Genomic DNA, 17,431 nt, shown 5'->3' on the forward strand with positions numbered 1-17,431 from the left:
CACATTTAAAAACAACCTGATTAAACATTCAGTGGACTGCTCAATTTCATCTTTTATATCTTTATGGGCTTCTTGCTGGTTCATTCCAACTTACAGGCAGATGGATCGCAAACACTGACGAAAACAAAAGAACCCAAACCATCAGCAGAAGACTACATCACAATATCAAGTGAGCGAGTGCTCGGAATGCAACAAAGCAAGTTAACCACCAGCTGGGATGCAAACCAGGAATGTTTTTGTTTCTTCTCTTCTGTTGTTTAAACGGAGCAGAACATTAGACTCACTTAACTGTTACACATCACAGGATGATTAATTATGCACATGCATCACACATGTGCTTGAAAAGACAACTGAAACTTAGTATTTGCTCCAGAAACTGCCTAGTAACCGTGGCTGACATGAAGGTCTGCTGGAGAATTGTCCAGCAGTTCATAATGTACACATATCAACCAGGCTACAAAGTACCGGACTGTATCCAAGTACCTCCTGTCCTGTTAATAGAAGGACAGTTGTGTTGTTTGTAATCTGGCTTTAGTTGCCATGTGCATATATTAAGAAATGATCTAACTGAAAAGCATCAGCTTAATCTGAATGGCACCTCACCTGATAACACAAAATAGATGCAATTCATTCAGATTTATGTATAGCTCAATTACAGACTTCCATATCGGCCCATATACAGGGAGTGCAGAATTATTAGGCAAGTTGTATTTCTGAGGAATAATTTTATTATTGAACAACAACCATGTTCTCAATGAACCCAAAAAACTCATTAATATCAAAGCTGAATGTTTTTGGAAGTAGTTTTTAGTTTGTTTTTAGTTTTAGCTATTTTAGGGGGATATCTGTGTGTGCAGGTGACTATTACTGTGCAGAATTATTAGGCAACTTAACAAAAAACAAATATATACCCATTTCAATGATTTATTTTTACCAGTGAAACCAATATAACATCTCCACATTCACAAATATACATTTCTGACATTCAAAAACAAAACAAATCAGCGACCAATATAGCCACCTTTCTTTGCAAGGACACTCAAAAGCCTGCCATCCATGGATTCTGTCAGTGTTTTGATCTGTTCACCATCAACATTGCGTGCAGCAGCAACCACAGCCTCCCAGACACTGTTCAGAGAGGTGTACTGTTTTCCCTCCTTGTAAATCTCACATTTGATGATGGACCACAGGTTCTCAATGGGGTTCAGATCAGGTGAACAAGGAGGCCATGTCATTAGTTTTTCTTCTTTTATACCTGTAACGGTGGACCCAGGAAATACCAGCCGGAGCGACTTTGACAATGCAGAACTTTTTATTAAACTCGGGGTTGTACGTGGACACATATACTCCCGCGCTCTCTTTCTCTGCTGTCACTCCCGTCTCCGTCTGTCACTGCCAACATATAAAGAGACACAATCACTGTCAGATCCCAGCACACCTGTTCACCCCGCCCCTGCGCCGCCCCGGGAGCTCACTGCGTCACGCCTCCTCTGCAGCTGGCCAAGGACCACACCCACGCCACAATACCCTTTCTTGCAGCCACGCTGTGGAGTACTTGGACGCGTGTGATGGAGCATTGTCCTGCATGAAAATCATGTTTTTCTTGAAGGATGCAGACTTCTTCCTGTACCACTGCTTGAAGAAGGTGTCTTCCAGAAACTGGCAGTAGGACTGGGAGTTGAGCTTGACTCCATCCTCAACCCGAAAAGGCCCCACAAGCTCATCTTTGATGATACCAGCCCAAACCAGTACTCCACCTCCACCTTGCTGGCGTCTGAGTGGGACTGGAGCTCTCTGCCCTTTACCAATCCAGCCACGGGCCCATCCATCTGGCCCATCAAGACTCACTCTCATTTCATCAGTCCATAAAACCTTAGAAAAACCAGTCTTGAGATATTTCTTGGCCCAGTCTTGACGTTTCAGCTTGTGTGTCTTGTTCAGTGGTGGTCGTCTTTCAGCCTTTCTTACCTTGGCCATGTCTCTGAGTATTGCACACCTTGTGCTTTTGGGCACTCCAGTGATGTTGCAGCTCTGAAATATGGCCAAACTGGTGGCAAGTGGCATCTTGGCAGCTGCACGCTTGACTTTTCTCAGTTCATGGGCAGTTATTTTGCGCCTTGGTTTTTCCACACGCTTCTTGCGACCCTGTTGACTATTTTGAATGAAACGCTTGATTGTTTGATGATCACGCTTCAGAAGCTTTGCAATTTTGAGACTGCTGCATCCCTCTGCAAGATATCTCACTATTTTTGACTTTTCTGAGCCTGTCAAGTCCTTCTTTTGACCCATTTTGCCAAAGGAAAGGACGTTGCCTAATAATTATGCACACCTGATATAGGGTGTTGATGTCATTAGACCACACCCCTTCTCATTACAGAGATGCACATCACCTAATATGCTTAATTGGTAGTAGGCTTTCGAGCCTATACAGCTTGGAGTAAGACAACATGCATGAAGAGGATGATGTGGACAAAATACTCATTTGCCTAATAATTCTGCACTCCCTGTATATATCAGAGTGGTGTCTCAGTGCTCTGTGAAAAACTTTGTAACCAGTTAATTTTATACTGCTCTCCTTATCCAACCATTAACTGTCCCAGTGACACATGCAAACAAGTATGAAATGAGTTCCAGTTATTTTGCAAGCAGTCATGAACCTCGGAGGGAACATGCTGTTCAGCTGCTACACCAAATGTGCAGATCAAAAACTGGCTTGTCTGTTAGTCTGATGACAATGTGCTGTCAGTGTGGCTGCTGTTGGGATTTAAACTAGTATCCTGTGTCATCCTGTCTTTGAAATGGGAAACAATCATTTGGTGAAAGAAGAACTTGTTCTTAGTTTTTGTGTTCCAAACGACTCCTAGAACTGCAACTGTAGCAGCTCACAGCTGTCTTCGATTAAATCCATGCAGTTATTTTAAAGCCCATCTGGGGACAGAGCTCTAACTTTCATTTCAACAGCTGCAAAAAAAGTCCTCATCACTATACAATTAATGTTTTTTTGAGTGTACAAACAGGTCAAGACAAAGCCTTCAAGAAGAGACTGACCTAATGATGAGTCAAAGTTTCCCATTTTACACTTATCAATGACTTCCACCTTCAAGTGCGTGTTTTCATTTACTTTCTGTACTCTTTGGATGACCCATATGGGTCAGATTTAAAGATTTTAGCTGGGTGATGAGGTACATGAGCACAATCCCCAAATAACGCTCACAGGTGTGGCTAGTTTTAGCAGCGATCTACAATTTGTGCTGTTTTTAAAACAAACATTTCAATATCAAGTGCAAATAATAAGACAGTTTTTTTTCACTACAGGTTGAAGACTGATTTCTGTGCTAAAGCTCAAATCTGTGAAAGATTTAATTAAGATTTTTGGTTGTGTCAGAGACCTGATGACCTTTAGTAAAGGGAGCCAATCCCAGCTGCTGGGAACAAACGTGTCAAAACACTGATTGTTAGTCCTAAAATTGGTAAGTGCCAAAAACCTGTTCAGGATTAAAGTTGGAGTCTGGTTGTGCTTTAGCCGTATGGAACAAGCACATTTTCAGAAATGGTTAGCTGTTGCTGTCCCAATCAAATCTTATAGATGCATTTTGGCCTCACAATGCCTCTGTTACAAGCTTTTCCTCTTGTACAGGAAAACATCCTAAAAAAGGCGTGAATGTTAGAGGTTAACTGCAGTTGCTCTCTTAACATCTACCAGGTTTGCAAAATCCAATGGTGACTTTAGCCAGCAAGCTAGCATTATGTAAACAAATCAATGTTGTTGGCAGTGTTCTGTCAGAAAAAAAGATTCAACAGTGACCATCATCATCTATCATCACCTATTAATATTTTTCTAGAGACACTTGCGTAGACACCATTGGCTGTTCTGAGCTACTGCTGCCATGAGCTGACCGCTAACATGGCTGCCAGAGAGGGTGTTATCACCTGACAGTTCATCCCAGGCAGTGCTAGCTCTGTGAGGGGTGCCTCCACCTTTTACATACTTTCACATCATCCTTTCTCATAACCAAACACAGAATAAGCACCACATGATCCTGGATCAGTGGCTCTGAGCAACTGACTGTAGTGTGCATGTGTGTGTGACTGTGCATTTATATTAAGGAGTTGATAGTGGACTTCCGGAGGTGCAGAGAAGTACACACCCCCATCACCATCAACGGCGCTGCTGTGGAGAGAGTGAGCAGCTTCCGGTTCCTTGGTGTACATCTGGCTGAGGATCTTACGTGGTCAGTACACACAAACAAAACAGTGAAGAAGGCGCAGCAGCGCCTCTTCTTTCTCAGGAGACTGAAAAGATTCGGCATGAGCCCCCGCATCCTCAGGACCTTCTATCACTGTGCCATTGAGAGCATCCTCACTGGATGCATCACCACCTGGTATGGCAACAGCACCGCCTACAACTGCAAAGCTCTCCAGCGAGTAGTGCGGTGCTCTGAACGGATAATTGGAGGTGAGCTTCCCTCCCTCCAAGACATCTACAGGAAGCGGTGCCTGAGGAAAGCGGGGAGGATCATCAAGGACTCCAGTCACCCCAGCCATAAACTGTTCAGACTGCTTCCATCAGGAAGGAGGTTCTGCAGCATCCGGTCCCGTACCAGCAGACTGAGAGACAGCTTTTTCCACCAGGCCATCAGACTGCTGAACACGTCATAGACACCTCAGCTCCACTACTGGAACTTCAACATTATGCACTCCATACTGTACAGTAACACCACTGTTTTGCACATGTCTCACTCTGTATATTTTATTTTATATATTTTATTTTATTGTTTACTCTATTTAATTTGTAAAATATGTGTACACACACACACACACACACACACACACACACACACACACACACACACACACACACACACGCAGAAAAACATATTTAGTATACACATCCAGAAATGCATATACTGTATGCATTTATATATATTGTACATATATTTGTTAGTTTCAGATGTAGCCATTCTTATATTTTGCTTGTTTTACATTATTGTATTTTGCACAACTCTGTTCCTTGTGAAGCTTGCACACAAGAATTTCACTCACATGTACCTGCACATGTGATGTGACAATAAAAGTGATTTGATTTGATTTGATTTGATTTGATTTGATTTTGTGGGGGTGTTGTGTTTCAGTATCCAGGCCCAAATGGTCACTTGGCTGATCCTCCCCACTCTGACTGCCACTCATAGCTTCATCTTGTGGATCACAGGGACGGGCAAAACTTGATGGATCTTGGCTTGTTCGCTGTCCGCCTCCAGATAGACCCAGTCAGGGTGGAAGGAGCCCTTAAAGCCCACAAATGCCAGCTTATCTGCAGAAAAGCCAGATGACACCAATAAAAGAGACATAAGTGGAGTACAAGTGGGATTCCACAGGATGTCCTAAAGCTGATTACTGTTTCTAACAATTCCTATAGTTTTACACTTTCTGCTTTCATTAACTTAACCATCTAGAGTATTTTTTTAAAATCAGTAGTATTTCCTCATTCCTCAAAGAAAAAGTTAAACTTGTAGCAGGTGCTTATACATTTGCCCTACAACTGCTCACTTCATGCTCTCCTTCATTGAAAAGGACAGATTTTATGCTTCTTTGATAGAACAACTTCTGGCATAATTCAGTATTCACTGTTAAGTCTGTGATGGAGTGCTGTCCTGGATTGGATGCAGTGGATCCGGTAAAATTCTTACACTCCCACTTCCATGTTTCACAAAGAGTTCTGATGCTAAATTGAAGTGTTTTCTCTAAAGAAGACGTCTCATTCAAACAAAGAAGTTCTATGTTGGTCTCATCTGCAGAGATGGGCAGTAACGCGTTACAAGTAACGCGTTATTGTAATCTGATTACTTTTTTCGAGTAACGAGTAAAGTAAGGGATTACTATTGCAAAAACGGTAATTAGATTACCGTTACTTTCCCGTAGGAACGCTGCGTTACTGCGTTACTAAAACCGTGATTTTTTGCGAGAATGTCTCACGACAGTGACGTAAGCGAGTGCGACGTTGGTGACAACAGCTGTGTGCAGATCAACAATGGATCACATATCGATTGTGGGAGAGAGTATGAGCGTGCAGCGTTTAAAGTGTGGAAGTACTGACCTTACTTTGAGTTTGATTCCATAAAAAGTGACAAAAACATTAGTGTCCGCTGTGCGTGGGAAGAAAACTTCTTTTTACAGCGAAAAAAACCCTAAACTTCCAACAAGCACCGAGTAGCTACGACGTAATGGGAAACTCACAGAGAAACTCGCGGATTCTTCCACTGACCGCGGCACACCTGCACCAGGGTAACCCTCCGCCTGCCCCACTCCTGCTTTACAGGTGAAAATAGAGCAACAGGACCGCTGAGTCTTTGACTTTATTTATTTTCTGCTGTGTTTTACTTGTATCTATTTGAAAGACTGAGTGTAAACACAAAAAATATTTTATTTTATGTGCTGGAATGTGCAGAAAATAGGTTTAAATGTTAAACTAATTTCTTCCAGTCAGTGAATGTTGCAGATAATTAAATTTTTGCTTCATGCATAAAGTTAAAAGATTAAAACTGATAAAACAAGTTTTAAAAAGAGACTTTTCCATTTGATTACATTTTGTATGATGATTATGTAGAAAAAGTAGAATTGGGCTGAGAGATCTATCACTTTATGGTAAATGGTAAATGGCCTGCATTTGTATAGCTGTCACGGTCCGGGGCAGCGGCCGTGTGGAGAGTGGAAGGAGGACTCAAAGCGCAGTACTTATTCAGGTGTGAGGGTGATTTATTGATAATAACAAACATAAAGAGGAGATGGCAAAACAGAACTACGGATGAACTAAACTGGGTGAAACTACACAAAGGAGTGGCAAACCTGAACACGAAGGGAGAACAGCAGGGAGAGCACGCAGAGGATTTCACAGGGTAGATGCAGAGTACGCAGGGTAACACAGAGGATGAACACAGGTAGGAACACAGACGACGCGACGAGGAGCAGAGGAAATCACACGCTATAAATACACAAAGAGACACTGGGAAATCACACACAGATGGGGGAAACAGCTGGACCTGATTAACCTGACGAGACAGGGGAACACTAACACCAGGGACCAACAGAGGGAGCACAAACCCAGAACCCAGTGTCTAAAATCCCAAACACAAACCATCCCAAAACAGCCATGAATAATAATGAAAGTAATAACAATAAGTACATAAACATAAAGTCACTGAGTCATGGTCGCAGGACCATGACAGTACCCCCCCCTCAAGGGCTGGCCCCTGACAGCCACAGAAACACACCACCAGATCCGGGCGGGCGGCAGGGGGCCCAGGACGGAGGGACCGGACCACGACCACGGACGGAGGCCCCAGAGTCCCAAAACAAAGATGAACACAAAACCCACAGGGGAGCAGAGTCCAAAGCACAGTTCAGGAGGCCGTCCACGAAGAAGGCAGCGGCGGCGCGTAAAGAGTTCAGGAGGCCGGCCGTGCGGAAGCCAACGGCGGCGCGTAAAGAGTTCAGGAGGCCGGCCGTGCGGAAGCCAACGGCGGCGCGTAAAGAGTTCAGGAGGCCGGCCGTGCGGAAGGCAGCGGCGGCCACACAGGCGATGGCGGTCCGGGGGCCGGCCGTGCGGAAGGCAACGGCGGCCACTCAGGCGACGGCGCTCGGCCAGTAGCCTAGCCAGCGGTCCAGAAAACGGCCGTTTAGCTCCAGACCCAAACGAGGCTGGGCCAGGCGAGGCTGAGGGCACGGAAGCCGGGACCGCAGCAGGCGGAGATGATGATGCAGACACGAAGGCTGGACCAGACGAGGATGCAGACACGGAGGCTGGACCAGGCGAGGATGCAGACACGGAGGCTGGACCAGGCGAGGATGCAGACACGAAGGCTGGACCAGGCGAGGATGGAGACACGGAGGCTGGACCAGACGATGCTGATGAAGCTGACACCGGGCCAGGCGTGGATGAAGCTGAAACCGGGCCAGGCGTGGATGAAACCGGGCCAGGCGTGGATGAAACCGGACCAGGCGTGGAGGAAGCCGGACCAGGCGTGGAGGAAGCTGGACCAGGCGAGGATGAAGCCGGGCCAGGCGAGGATGAAGCCGGGCCAGGCGAGGATGAAGCTGTAGCTGAAGCTGGGCCAGGTGAGGATGAAGCTGGACCAGAATCAGGCGAGGCTGAAGCGTCAGGCTGAGGCGTGGCAGTAGCAGGTGGTAGCGCTGCAGGTGATGGTACTGCAGGAGGCGGCGCTGCAGCCACAGGTGGAGAAGCAGCCGCAGGTGGAGAAGCAGCCGCAGGTGGCCGGACGGGATCCTCGGGCCCCCCAGCCGACGTGGCAGCAGGTGTGGCATGAGGCTGGACGAGCTCCTCGGGCCCCCCAGCCGAAGAAGCAGGAGGCCGGACGGGCTCCTCGGGCCCCCCAGCCGACGTGGCAGTCAGTGTGGCATGAGGCTGGACGGGCTCCTCGGGCCCCCCAGCAGGCGAAGCAGGAGGCTGGACGGGCTCCCCGGGCCCCCCAGCAGGCGAAACAGGAGGCTGGACAGGCTCCTCGGGCCCCCCAGCAGGCGAAACAGGAGGCCGGACAGGCTCCTCGGGCCCCCCAGCGAAAACAGCCGCAGAACCAGTGGGCACCGCAGCCCCCGGCACACACGAAACAAGACCAGTAGGCACGCGGGCCTCTGGCACACGTGAAACAAAACCAGTAGGCACGTGGGCCTCCGGCACATGTGAAACAAAACCAGTAGGCACGTGGGCCTCTGGCACACATAAGGAGGGCTGCAGCTGCGCAGAGCACTGACCCTGCTCAGGCAGTGACAGCCCGGTGCAGTTCACAGCTGGCATCTTGGCCACCAGGGGTCCAGAGTAAGCTGAGGGTAGTAACCCCGCCTCTGGGGAAGCCCCGGAGTGAGTAACAGTCACTAATGTTGCCAGCTGTTGAGGAACAGGTCCGTAATATAACAGTTCATCTCCCTGCCTAGAAACAGCGGTGGAAAAACAGTGTGAAAACTGTGATTCAGCTATTACCGGAACCGTGGGTTGTAGCGATGCTAGCGGTGATGGTGGTGGCTGAGTGGCTAACTGGAGCGGCGGCAGAACAGGCAATTGCGCCCCCAGGGAGGCTAACGGCTGAGCTACTGACTGGGGAGCTTGTGGCCGAGCACTGAACTGAGCCGGAGAATGGCGATAAAGTCCTGGCTCAGAAGGGGTGGCAGAGACACAGTCTGTTAGTCTTGCAGAGGGTCTGTACACGCCCACTTGCGAAGGGTCCGTTACCACAAAGGTGGGTAAGCGATCCGAACAGTCTCCCATCCCGCTCTGGATAGCCCCAGAAAACAGAGTCTCGGAATCTGGGGAAGCCAGAACATGCCGCTCGCTCACCGCCTCGGACTGCTCGGAAGTAAAAGCAGACGGGGGGTGAAGACCGAGGTCCAGAAGGAGGAACTCCCGCTCCCACGAACAAAGCGAGCCCAGAAGCCATGGGAGACCGGTCACCAGACGCTGTAGCCGCCTCTCTATAGCGCGCTGGGACGTGCCACCCGGGCTTTCCAGCCACAGGTCGATCAGCTCCTGTGTGGCATCGATTAGATTCTCCCGTAGCTCCTTGGACGGGTTAAGCGCTGCTGGGTCCATCTTGTGTTCGCGTCGTACTGTCACGGTCCGGGGCAGCGGCCGTGTGGAGAGTGGAAGGAGGACTCAAAGCGCAGCACTTATTCAGGTGTGAGGGTGATTTATTGATAATAACAAACATAAAGAGGAGATGGCAAAACAGAACTACGGATGAACTAAACTGGGTGAAACTACACAAAGGAGTGGCAAACCTGAACACGAAGGGAGAACAGCAGGGAGAGCACGCAGAGGATTTCACAGGGTAGATGCAGAGTACGCAGGGTAACACAGAGGATGAACACAGGTAGGAACACAGACGACGCGACGAGGAGCAGAGGAAATCACACGCTATAAATACACAAAGAGACACTGGGAAATCACACACAGATGGGGGAAACAGCTGGACCTGATTAACCTGACGAGACAGGGGAACACTAACACCAGGGACCAACAGAGGGAGCACAAACCCAGAACCCAGTGTCTAAAATCCCAAACACAAACCATCCCAAAACAGCCATGAATAATAATGAAAGTAATAACAATAAGTACATAAACATAAAGTCACTGAGTCATGGTCGCAGGACCATGACAATAGCGCTTTTCTAGTCCCTAAGGACCCCAAAGCGCTTCACACTACATTCACCCATTCACACACTGACAATGACAAGCTACATGCTTTATCTCCTATTCAGGTTGTAAATCGTGTTTTTAAAAAGTAACTAAGTAACTAAGTAATTAATTACTTTTGAAAATAAGTAATCAGTAAAGTAACGGGATTACTTGTGGGGGAAGTACTGATTACTTTTTTCAAGTAACTTGACCAACACTGCCCATCTGTAAACAAAGAAGCCTTTTTGGCCCGATGTGATCTTTTTGTTTTTGAATAGCAGAGCTTTCTCTATGCAGCCATGAACATTAGTCAATATTAGAGAGACTAGTTGATTAAAAGTTACTGTGCCTGATGGGTAAGGAAACAATTAACTACTCATGCCATGTAATAGAAGTTTTCCATCCTGTTATTTTTATTTGTGGCATTAACGATAGATAAGATCGATTAGGCAGCCATGCTCCAAGAAAGAACAGTCTATACCAGGGGTAGGCAACTCCAGGTCTCGAGGGCTGGTGTCCTGCAGGTTTTAGATCTCACACCTGAATCAAATGATTAGTTCATTACCAACTTCAAGACATGTTGAGGTCATTTAGCCATTTGAATCAGCTGTGTTGGATCAAGGACACATCTAAAACCTGCAGGACACCGGCCCTCGAGGTCTGGAGTTGCCTACCCCTGGTATATATAAATAAAATTTTTACCAATTTTAAAAGTTGGTAGGAGAAACCAGTGCTACCCCTCAGCCTCTGAGCAGACCCACCTACAGTATCACATTCAAAATCCTACATCTCAAGTTATCACATTCACGAGACTTTTGGAACACTTACTCTGACCTTGATGTCAAGGTCACTGAGATAGTCGAGGCACTTTCAGTATCAATTTGAAACTCCTACGTTGGCTCGTTCTCAAGTTATTGGGTGTCCACACCACCCGCCCACTCAGCAGGGTGATGGCAATACTCCATCAGCCTTTACAGAGTAAAAAGACAAGATAATAGAATAAGCACATAACAGCTACCTTTCAAACGGACGCTTTTCTCTGCGCCAAGTTTCCCCAGGACTTTGGTCCAGGATCCTCTGGTAACCAGGCGACCCTTGGATGTCATGAGGACAATTGAACTAGTGAAAGAGGGAGAGACACATTGATTGATATTTTAATGCAGCAAAATACATTTTTTGATCTGAAAAGCATTTAGATGAGTTTAACACACAATGTCAATGTAAATCAATTTTTGGAGGTCCTTTTATGTCCCCAAAGGACACAGTCTATCAGAACATGAAACAGCAATGTACCTCAGGGTGTTTGTCAGTGTAGGTGGAGAGAGTTTCTTACTTGTCTCGCAGTCCACTGATGTAGTTGTCTATCTCTGCAGGAATTCCCTGGAGGATGGAATTCCTGAAGCCTTTCGTGTCCACCACCTTCCCATCATGCCCATCAATTACTGTCAGGTGCACTCCATCTTCAGGTTGGTGCAACGTCTTGCCATTTACCTGTCACAACAGAGGCAGCCAATCACACTGCAGCTCCGAGATGTGTTAAGCCAATAATTTCTTTTTCACCTTTCTCTTTTGACTCCATAAGCATATACCGCTCCGTACATTACATTATTAGTCTTTAATATGTGTCTCTCTTTGTCTCTCTGCTCTTTTTCCCCCTAACCCCCAAACTATCGCAGAACATGACTGTCCCTCCCTGAGCCTGGATCTGCTCCCCCATGAGGGGGCTGATTGTTGGGGTTTCTACTGTATGGTTTACCTTACAATATAAAACACATTGAGGTGACTGTATTCAAATGATCACTTTAAGGATGTGACATCACAGAGCACCAGAGTTGTACAGCCTATCAGAATAAGTAAAAGGAAATAAAACTCTTACAGAGCGGAGTTGCACAATCTATGCTGCTTTTTTACAGAAACGTAAATAAATGATTCCTCTGGCGTCCCTGCTGGAAAGGAGCTGTGAACATTTGTTTCCCTCTTTATTTATAGACTTTTTACATGTAATTTGACATATCAGAACATAACATGTTCCAGCCAACGTGATCGGGCAGGAGGGTGAGGAGTTTTCCAAGCCAGCAAAATTCCACGCCGTGCCAGCAATAAAGGGAAAGCGATGACATCCAGCTGCTAACGATGAAGGTTTAGGGTGGAATCTTCAGAAACACTCGAAACATGAGAGAGCACTTTAAAATAAAAAGTGCAGTATAACTGAAGTGTTGGGCAGGTAAAAACGAGTTAAACCACAGGGGGAGGTGTTGCATCTGTTGCACAGGTCAGGAATACCGGGATATATTTTAGATCTAGTCTACATCTTGAGAAGTGTAATCTGTATACCGTCGTAAACTGAATAAGGGAGAGTCTTGCACACGAGGATGAGGTATGAATTATGTCAGTGACTTTGTCCCAGTAATCTTCCACAAACTTAAGACCCAAATCCTGTTCCCAACTGGAAGCAATTTTTTGGGTTGAATAATTGCCCGATGCCGTAATGAAAGTATATATTTGTGATATAAGAGCCTTATGGTGAGGCTTTAGCTCAAATAAGTCTTCCTACCAATGATTGGGGGCATGACTTGGAAACTCGGGCCAGATAGAAGATGCACATGTCTTTGAAAATAGCGGAACAACTGACACGAGGGCAAATCGTACAAAGAAGTCAGGTCACTAAAGCTGAGGAAAGTGTTATCTTTAAAAAAACATTTAATACCGTTTCTTGCCCATTTACAGAAGGACGAGTCCACCAGGGAGGGGGGAGGAGGTGGTTGTTACAGATTGGGGCCAGAGCAGAGGCTGAACTGAAGTGATGCCAGAATTAATACCATATTTTTAGAGAGGCAATTAGAACAGGGTTGTCTGTAAACTGTAACAGGGAAACAGGGAGGGATGAAAATAATAGTGCTGAAGGTGTAAGAAGGTGAGGTAGAGAGACACGATTAAGCCTCAGGGCAACACCAAGTAGCCTGAAGATCATTCAGCCAGTAAGTAAACTTTTGAAGAGCGAGACCACCACTGAGCCTACCCTGTTGTAGTGAGGTCATACTAATCCTGGGGGTTTTGTTTGCCCAAATAAATGATGAAATCATTCGATTCACAGATTTGAAAAAGGATTTAGGTAAAAACAGAGGGATGCACTGAAAACCACAGAGAAATATGGGTAGATTATTCATTTCCTACCAAGAAGAGATAGAGGAAGGTTTGCCCACCTTTGAAAGCCAACCTTACATAGTTTAGCAAAGGATTACCATCTGCAGCTTTAAATGAAGTGGTAATATTAGGGGTGCAACGATATTCGTATCGATATTGAACCGTTCGATACAGTGCTTTCGGTTCGGTACGCATATGTATCGAACAATACGACATTTGTAATTTATTTTATCAACTTTCCTTCTGACGATGCTGTCTGTGTTGAGCGCTCAGTGAATCTGCGTTCGACTACTCCGCCTAGGCTGCACTGTCGAGCGCAGATCCACTGAGCGCTCAACACAGACAGCATAGTCAGAAGGAAGAGCGCAGGGCAAGCTAGCAAGACAGAAGTTAAGCTCTCCTTGCAACAGGCAAATTGAACCTCATTCAGATCTGGCGTTTGGAATTATTTTGGTTTTCATGTGACGTATGACCCTGAAGGTAAGCGAGTCATGGACTAAAGTAAAACAGTATGTTGGATGTGCCATGCAATGCTCAATTACATTGGTGTGAACTAGTGTGTTAGCGCAGTTAGCTCGTTAACGTGTTGGCCGTCTAGCCCCATGCACGGGGCGATCGGCGGTAGCTCGTTAACGGAGATTTGCCGTGTTGTGGCGTTAAGGTCATTTCAACGAGATTAACCTGAAATCACTAGTGGGAACACAACGAATATGACTGCACATTTACGCCGACATCATCCTAGTGCAAAGACAAAAACAACAAGCATGCTACTAACTTTAGCCGAGTCATTTAGACAGCTGTTAGCACATGATTCTCCTTATGCTGCTGAGAATATAGCCCAGAAGAAGCGGATAGTATAGCTTTTATTTTGGAAAGAGCCATTTCTCTGTAATAAACTCTCTTTTCCAAAGATGAGTGATTCCTCAATCAGATACAGGGCTTGCAATATCGCTAGCCCGACGTCCTGGGGCTAGCGATTTTTTCAGTCGGGCTACCAAAATCTATCTCTGCCCTGCCCGTCGGGCTATTGTAGGAAAAATATATGTCAATGCTTTTGCATTCTTTCAGAAATGTAGCTGGGTAATTATGTCATTGGCATCGGTGAGCCACTGTCAATATGTGACATATTGAAATCGCGTTTGAATTTGCGCTTGTTTTTTTGCTTTCACTTTGCAATCGTGCGAACTGTGTATAGAGAGCGACAGCACTGATCTGTGAGTGATGATAATTTGTGCACCAATTCCTCTGACATCGTCTTATTAATCGTTAGCTTACTATGCAAACATGACAAGTGAAATCTCCCGCAGCTTAAACATGTGAGAGGTTGATCGCGCAGAGAATCGCTGAGCTTATGTGAGTGAGTGTGTAAAAGCATTTCAGTTCTGCTGAGCCAAATAAGACAGGTCAGGGTGAAGAAGTGACAGCCAAAGAAAAGCTTACCACAAAACGGAGAAGTTATGACAAATCAGACTATAAGGCAAAAAGAAAGTGCAGCTTTATGGTTTCATGGACAAAAGAATTTCTGTGGCTGCAATATGACGAGCTAAATAACCAGGGATGCACATAAGTGGTCCGCAGGTGCGCATTCGCTGTCAAAATAAAAAACACGCACAAGGGTTAGGGTTAAATTTAAAAACTGTACTTTTGAGTTAAAATATATATTTATAATTTTAATAAATGACAAATTAAAAAGGCATGAACATTTTTTTGTATCGAAAAAATATCGAACCGTGACACCAAAGTATCGAACCGAACCGAACCGTGAATTTTGTGTATCGTTGCACCCCTAGGTAATATGTACCTGAAGAAGCCAGGTGGAAATCAAAATGGGTTTGATTTGATTGATTTCTCACGGACAATAACCATATCCAACTTCTTGATAGCACTGAACTGGTTTGCATTGGTGCATTATATCTTTTATATCTTTATTCTCTCCCCCCCCCCCCTTTCTTAAATAGACAACCATCATATCTCACAGTACAATAATATTGAACGGGTTGCATTGTTGCATTTTGTCATGTTTCTCAGGTCTTTGTCTGAATGTCCTATGAACATTACCTGTCTTGTTCTCATGTTGTTGCTAAGGATTGTCTCATTGCACTGAAGTCACACTGGGTTAAATATTTACACTTGGGTTTTAAGGGTTTGTTTTTTTTTACGGGTTGCACGGAAGCCCCAAACGCAATTTCATTGTTCTTTGACAATGACAATAAATAAATACTTGACTTTGTCTAAGCTCGTGTGCAGCTGGGCTTGCAGGAAAGCGTTCACTCTTTTGTACAGCCGTGAACACTTTAGATCCAACCTTTAGAACTGCTCATCTCACAGAAGACAAAAGGGAAAAAGCTCATATCCTTTTGTACCTGCTCACCCTTTCTGCCCACTCTCACACTGGATGTCACATCTTCTGACATCTAACCACACACAGGGACATCCAATCACATTATTAACGCCTAATCACCTGATGTGGACCCACATCTTCTTCACTCTGTCTGTGTGTAATTCTACTTCAATTAGATATGAATTTAATTAGTTACTTCATCAGGCCATGTGCTCTGAATCTCAGTTTGTTGCACTTTGGAGGAGCATGAGGCTGAACACGGTGACAGTCTAGCACACAGCTGTCAGGTGGCTGAGGCAGAGTACTGAAAAGAGTCTGGGACCTGAGCGCAGGAGTTCAAGAGTTTTGTGAAAAGAAAGACACTCCAGACGAAGCTCTCAGGTGCAGAACGGGAGGCTGATCGTGCTTGCTGTACTAACAAATGAACTTAAAACCAAACTGCAATGCAAGGGCCTATTTGCACATGAAACATACAGCCTGAAGGCTTTCATGAGAAAGAGAGCAACTTTCTCACTCTGTCGCATCAGCTGATCGTCTCAGCTCCTGCTCATCCACTCCCTGCAAGATGAGTTTCAAGGTGATTTGCCTTCAAACATTCGAAGTGAAAAGCACATGGTTTAATCTCCCTTTACTTGCAGTGTAGATAAATAATCCAGTGATGTTCGGCTTGAACTCCTTGACCTGCAGTCTGACTCACTACATGCGGCACTTCAAGTCAGCAACACTGCTGGAACTTTCCACACAAAAGCTCAGAAGATGTTTGTTGTCCTTATTTGTATCTTTAAATAAAAACATTCTGAGTGATGAGGTTTAACAAAAGTAGATACAGGTTCAATCAAACTCTCGGTAACTAGATCATTAGAGCCATTCTTCAGGTGTGTCTGAGAGAGAGGTTACCTCAGTAAAGGCAACGTCCTTCTTGATGTGGAAGTGGCGGGTGTTGTAGGACTCCAGTTTGATCTCCAGGAAGTGCTCTGAGGAGTGCTAGGAGCAAGTCCACAAAGAAACAGTGATGATAGTATATTCACAGCAGCAAAAACACATTTAACATGGGGAAAATATGACATCGTGAATGACTGTTCAGGGGAAACCAGCGGCAGGGAAAATAAGAGGAAAACAGTGTGTATCAGATGGTGCTTGGAATATATATCTTTGAAATACAACCACAGAATTTAAAATATCAATCACACAGCAAGCAGCAAAAACATGAGTAGATGGTCTGCTTCTGAAAAACAAACAATATCAATACGCTCACTATGAAACTAATATAAGTGAAGAAATATGTGTCAGACAGCAGCAAATCCTCTGGATTTCCACCAATAATGTACAAACTGTGTAATATGTCCAAATCTAGATGAAGTTGGTGTGTATTTGTCTGCATGCCTCTCTTTTCACTCATGTATTTGTTCTGTAGTTCGTTTTTTGTCCCGCTTGTTGTTTGTTTGTATTTTCTTGCCTCAAACCCAGCAGCAGTAGATGGCTGTCGCTTGCTGAGCCTGATTCTGCCATTTCCTGTTAAAAGAGTCTTTTTTCAGAGTGGACAACTAAATCTCTCTGTTATACTGTACGTCTTTACCTTACATTATGAAGCGGCTTGAGACAACTCAAGCTGTGTATGCAGTGTTCAAGTAGTCCAAAGATCATTGATGGCCAAGGCTCACTGATGCTCGTGGGCAGTGAAGACTGGCCCTTGTGGTCTGACTCAACAGATGAGATACTATCAGTCAAATTGCTGAAAAAAGTTGATTCTGGTTCTGACAGAA

General features: G+C 45.3%; 1 protein-coding gene across 2 annotated transcripts in view; it reads right to left on the bottom strand.

Annotated features, from left to right (window-relative positions):
- Positions 1-1,238: 1,238 nt before the first annotated feature.
- cemip (cell migration inducing hyaluronidase 1) overlaps positions 1,239-17,431 on the bottom strand; it is a 155,115-nt gene continuing 138,922 nt past the window's right edge. For both annotated transcript variants that reach the window (XM_086296398.1, XM_086296405.1), the window contains exons 26-29: positions 16,566-16,652; positions 11,517-11,674; positions 11,202-11,302; positions 1,239-5,311 (exon numbers count right to left, since the gene is read on the bottom strand). In XM_086296398.1, the coding sequence (XP_086152524.1) occupies positions 5,184-5,311; positions 11,202-11,302; positions 11,517-11,674; positions 16,566-16,652 (474 nt within the window). In that variant the 3' untranslated portion in view covers positions 1,239-5,183. The remainder of the gene's footprint in view (positions 5,312-11,201; positions 11,303-11,516; positions 11,675-16,565; positions 16,653-17,431) is intronic.

This window comes from Aulonocara sp. 'chitande type north' Nkhata Bay, linkage group LG1 (genome assembly GCF_057382095.1).
Source record: "Aulonocara sp. 'chitande type north' Nkhata Bay isolate Kocher_YH1m ecotype deep benthic linkage group LG1, A_spYH_male_GT1.1, whole genome shotgun sequence".
Classification (NCBI taxonomy): domain Eukaryota; kingdom Metazoa; phylum Chordata; class Actinopteri; order Cichliformes; family Cichlidae; genus Aulonocara; species Aulonocara sp. 'chitande type north' Nkhata Bay.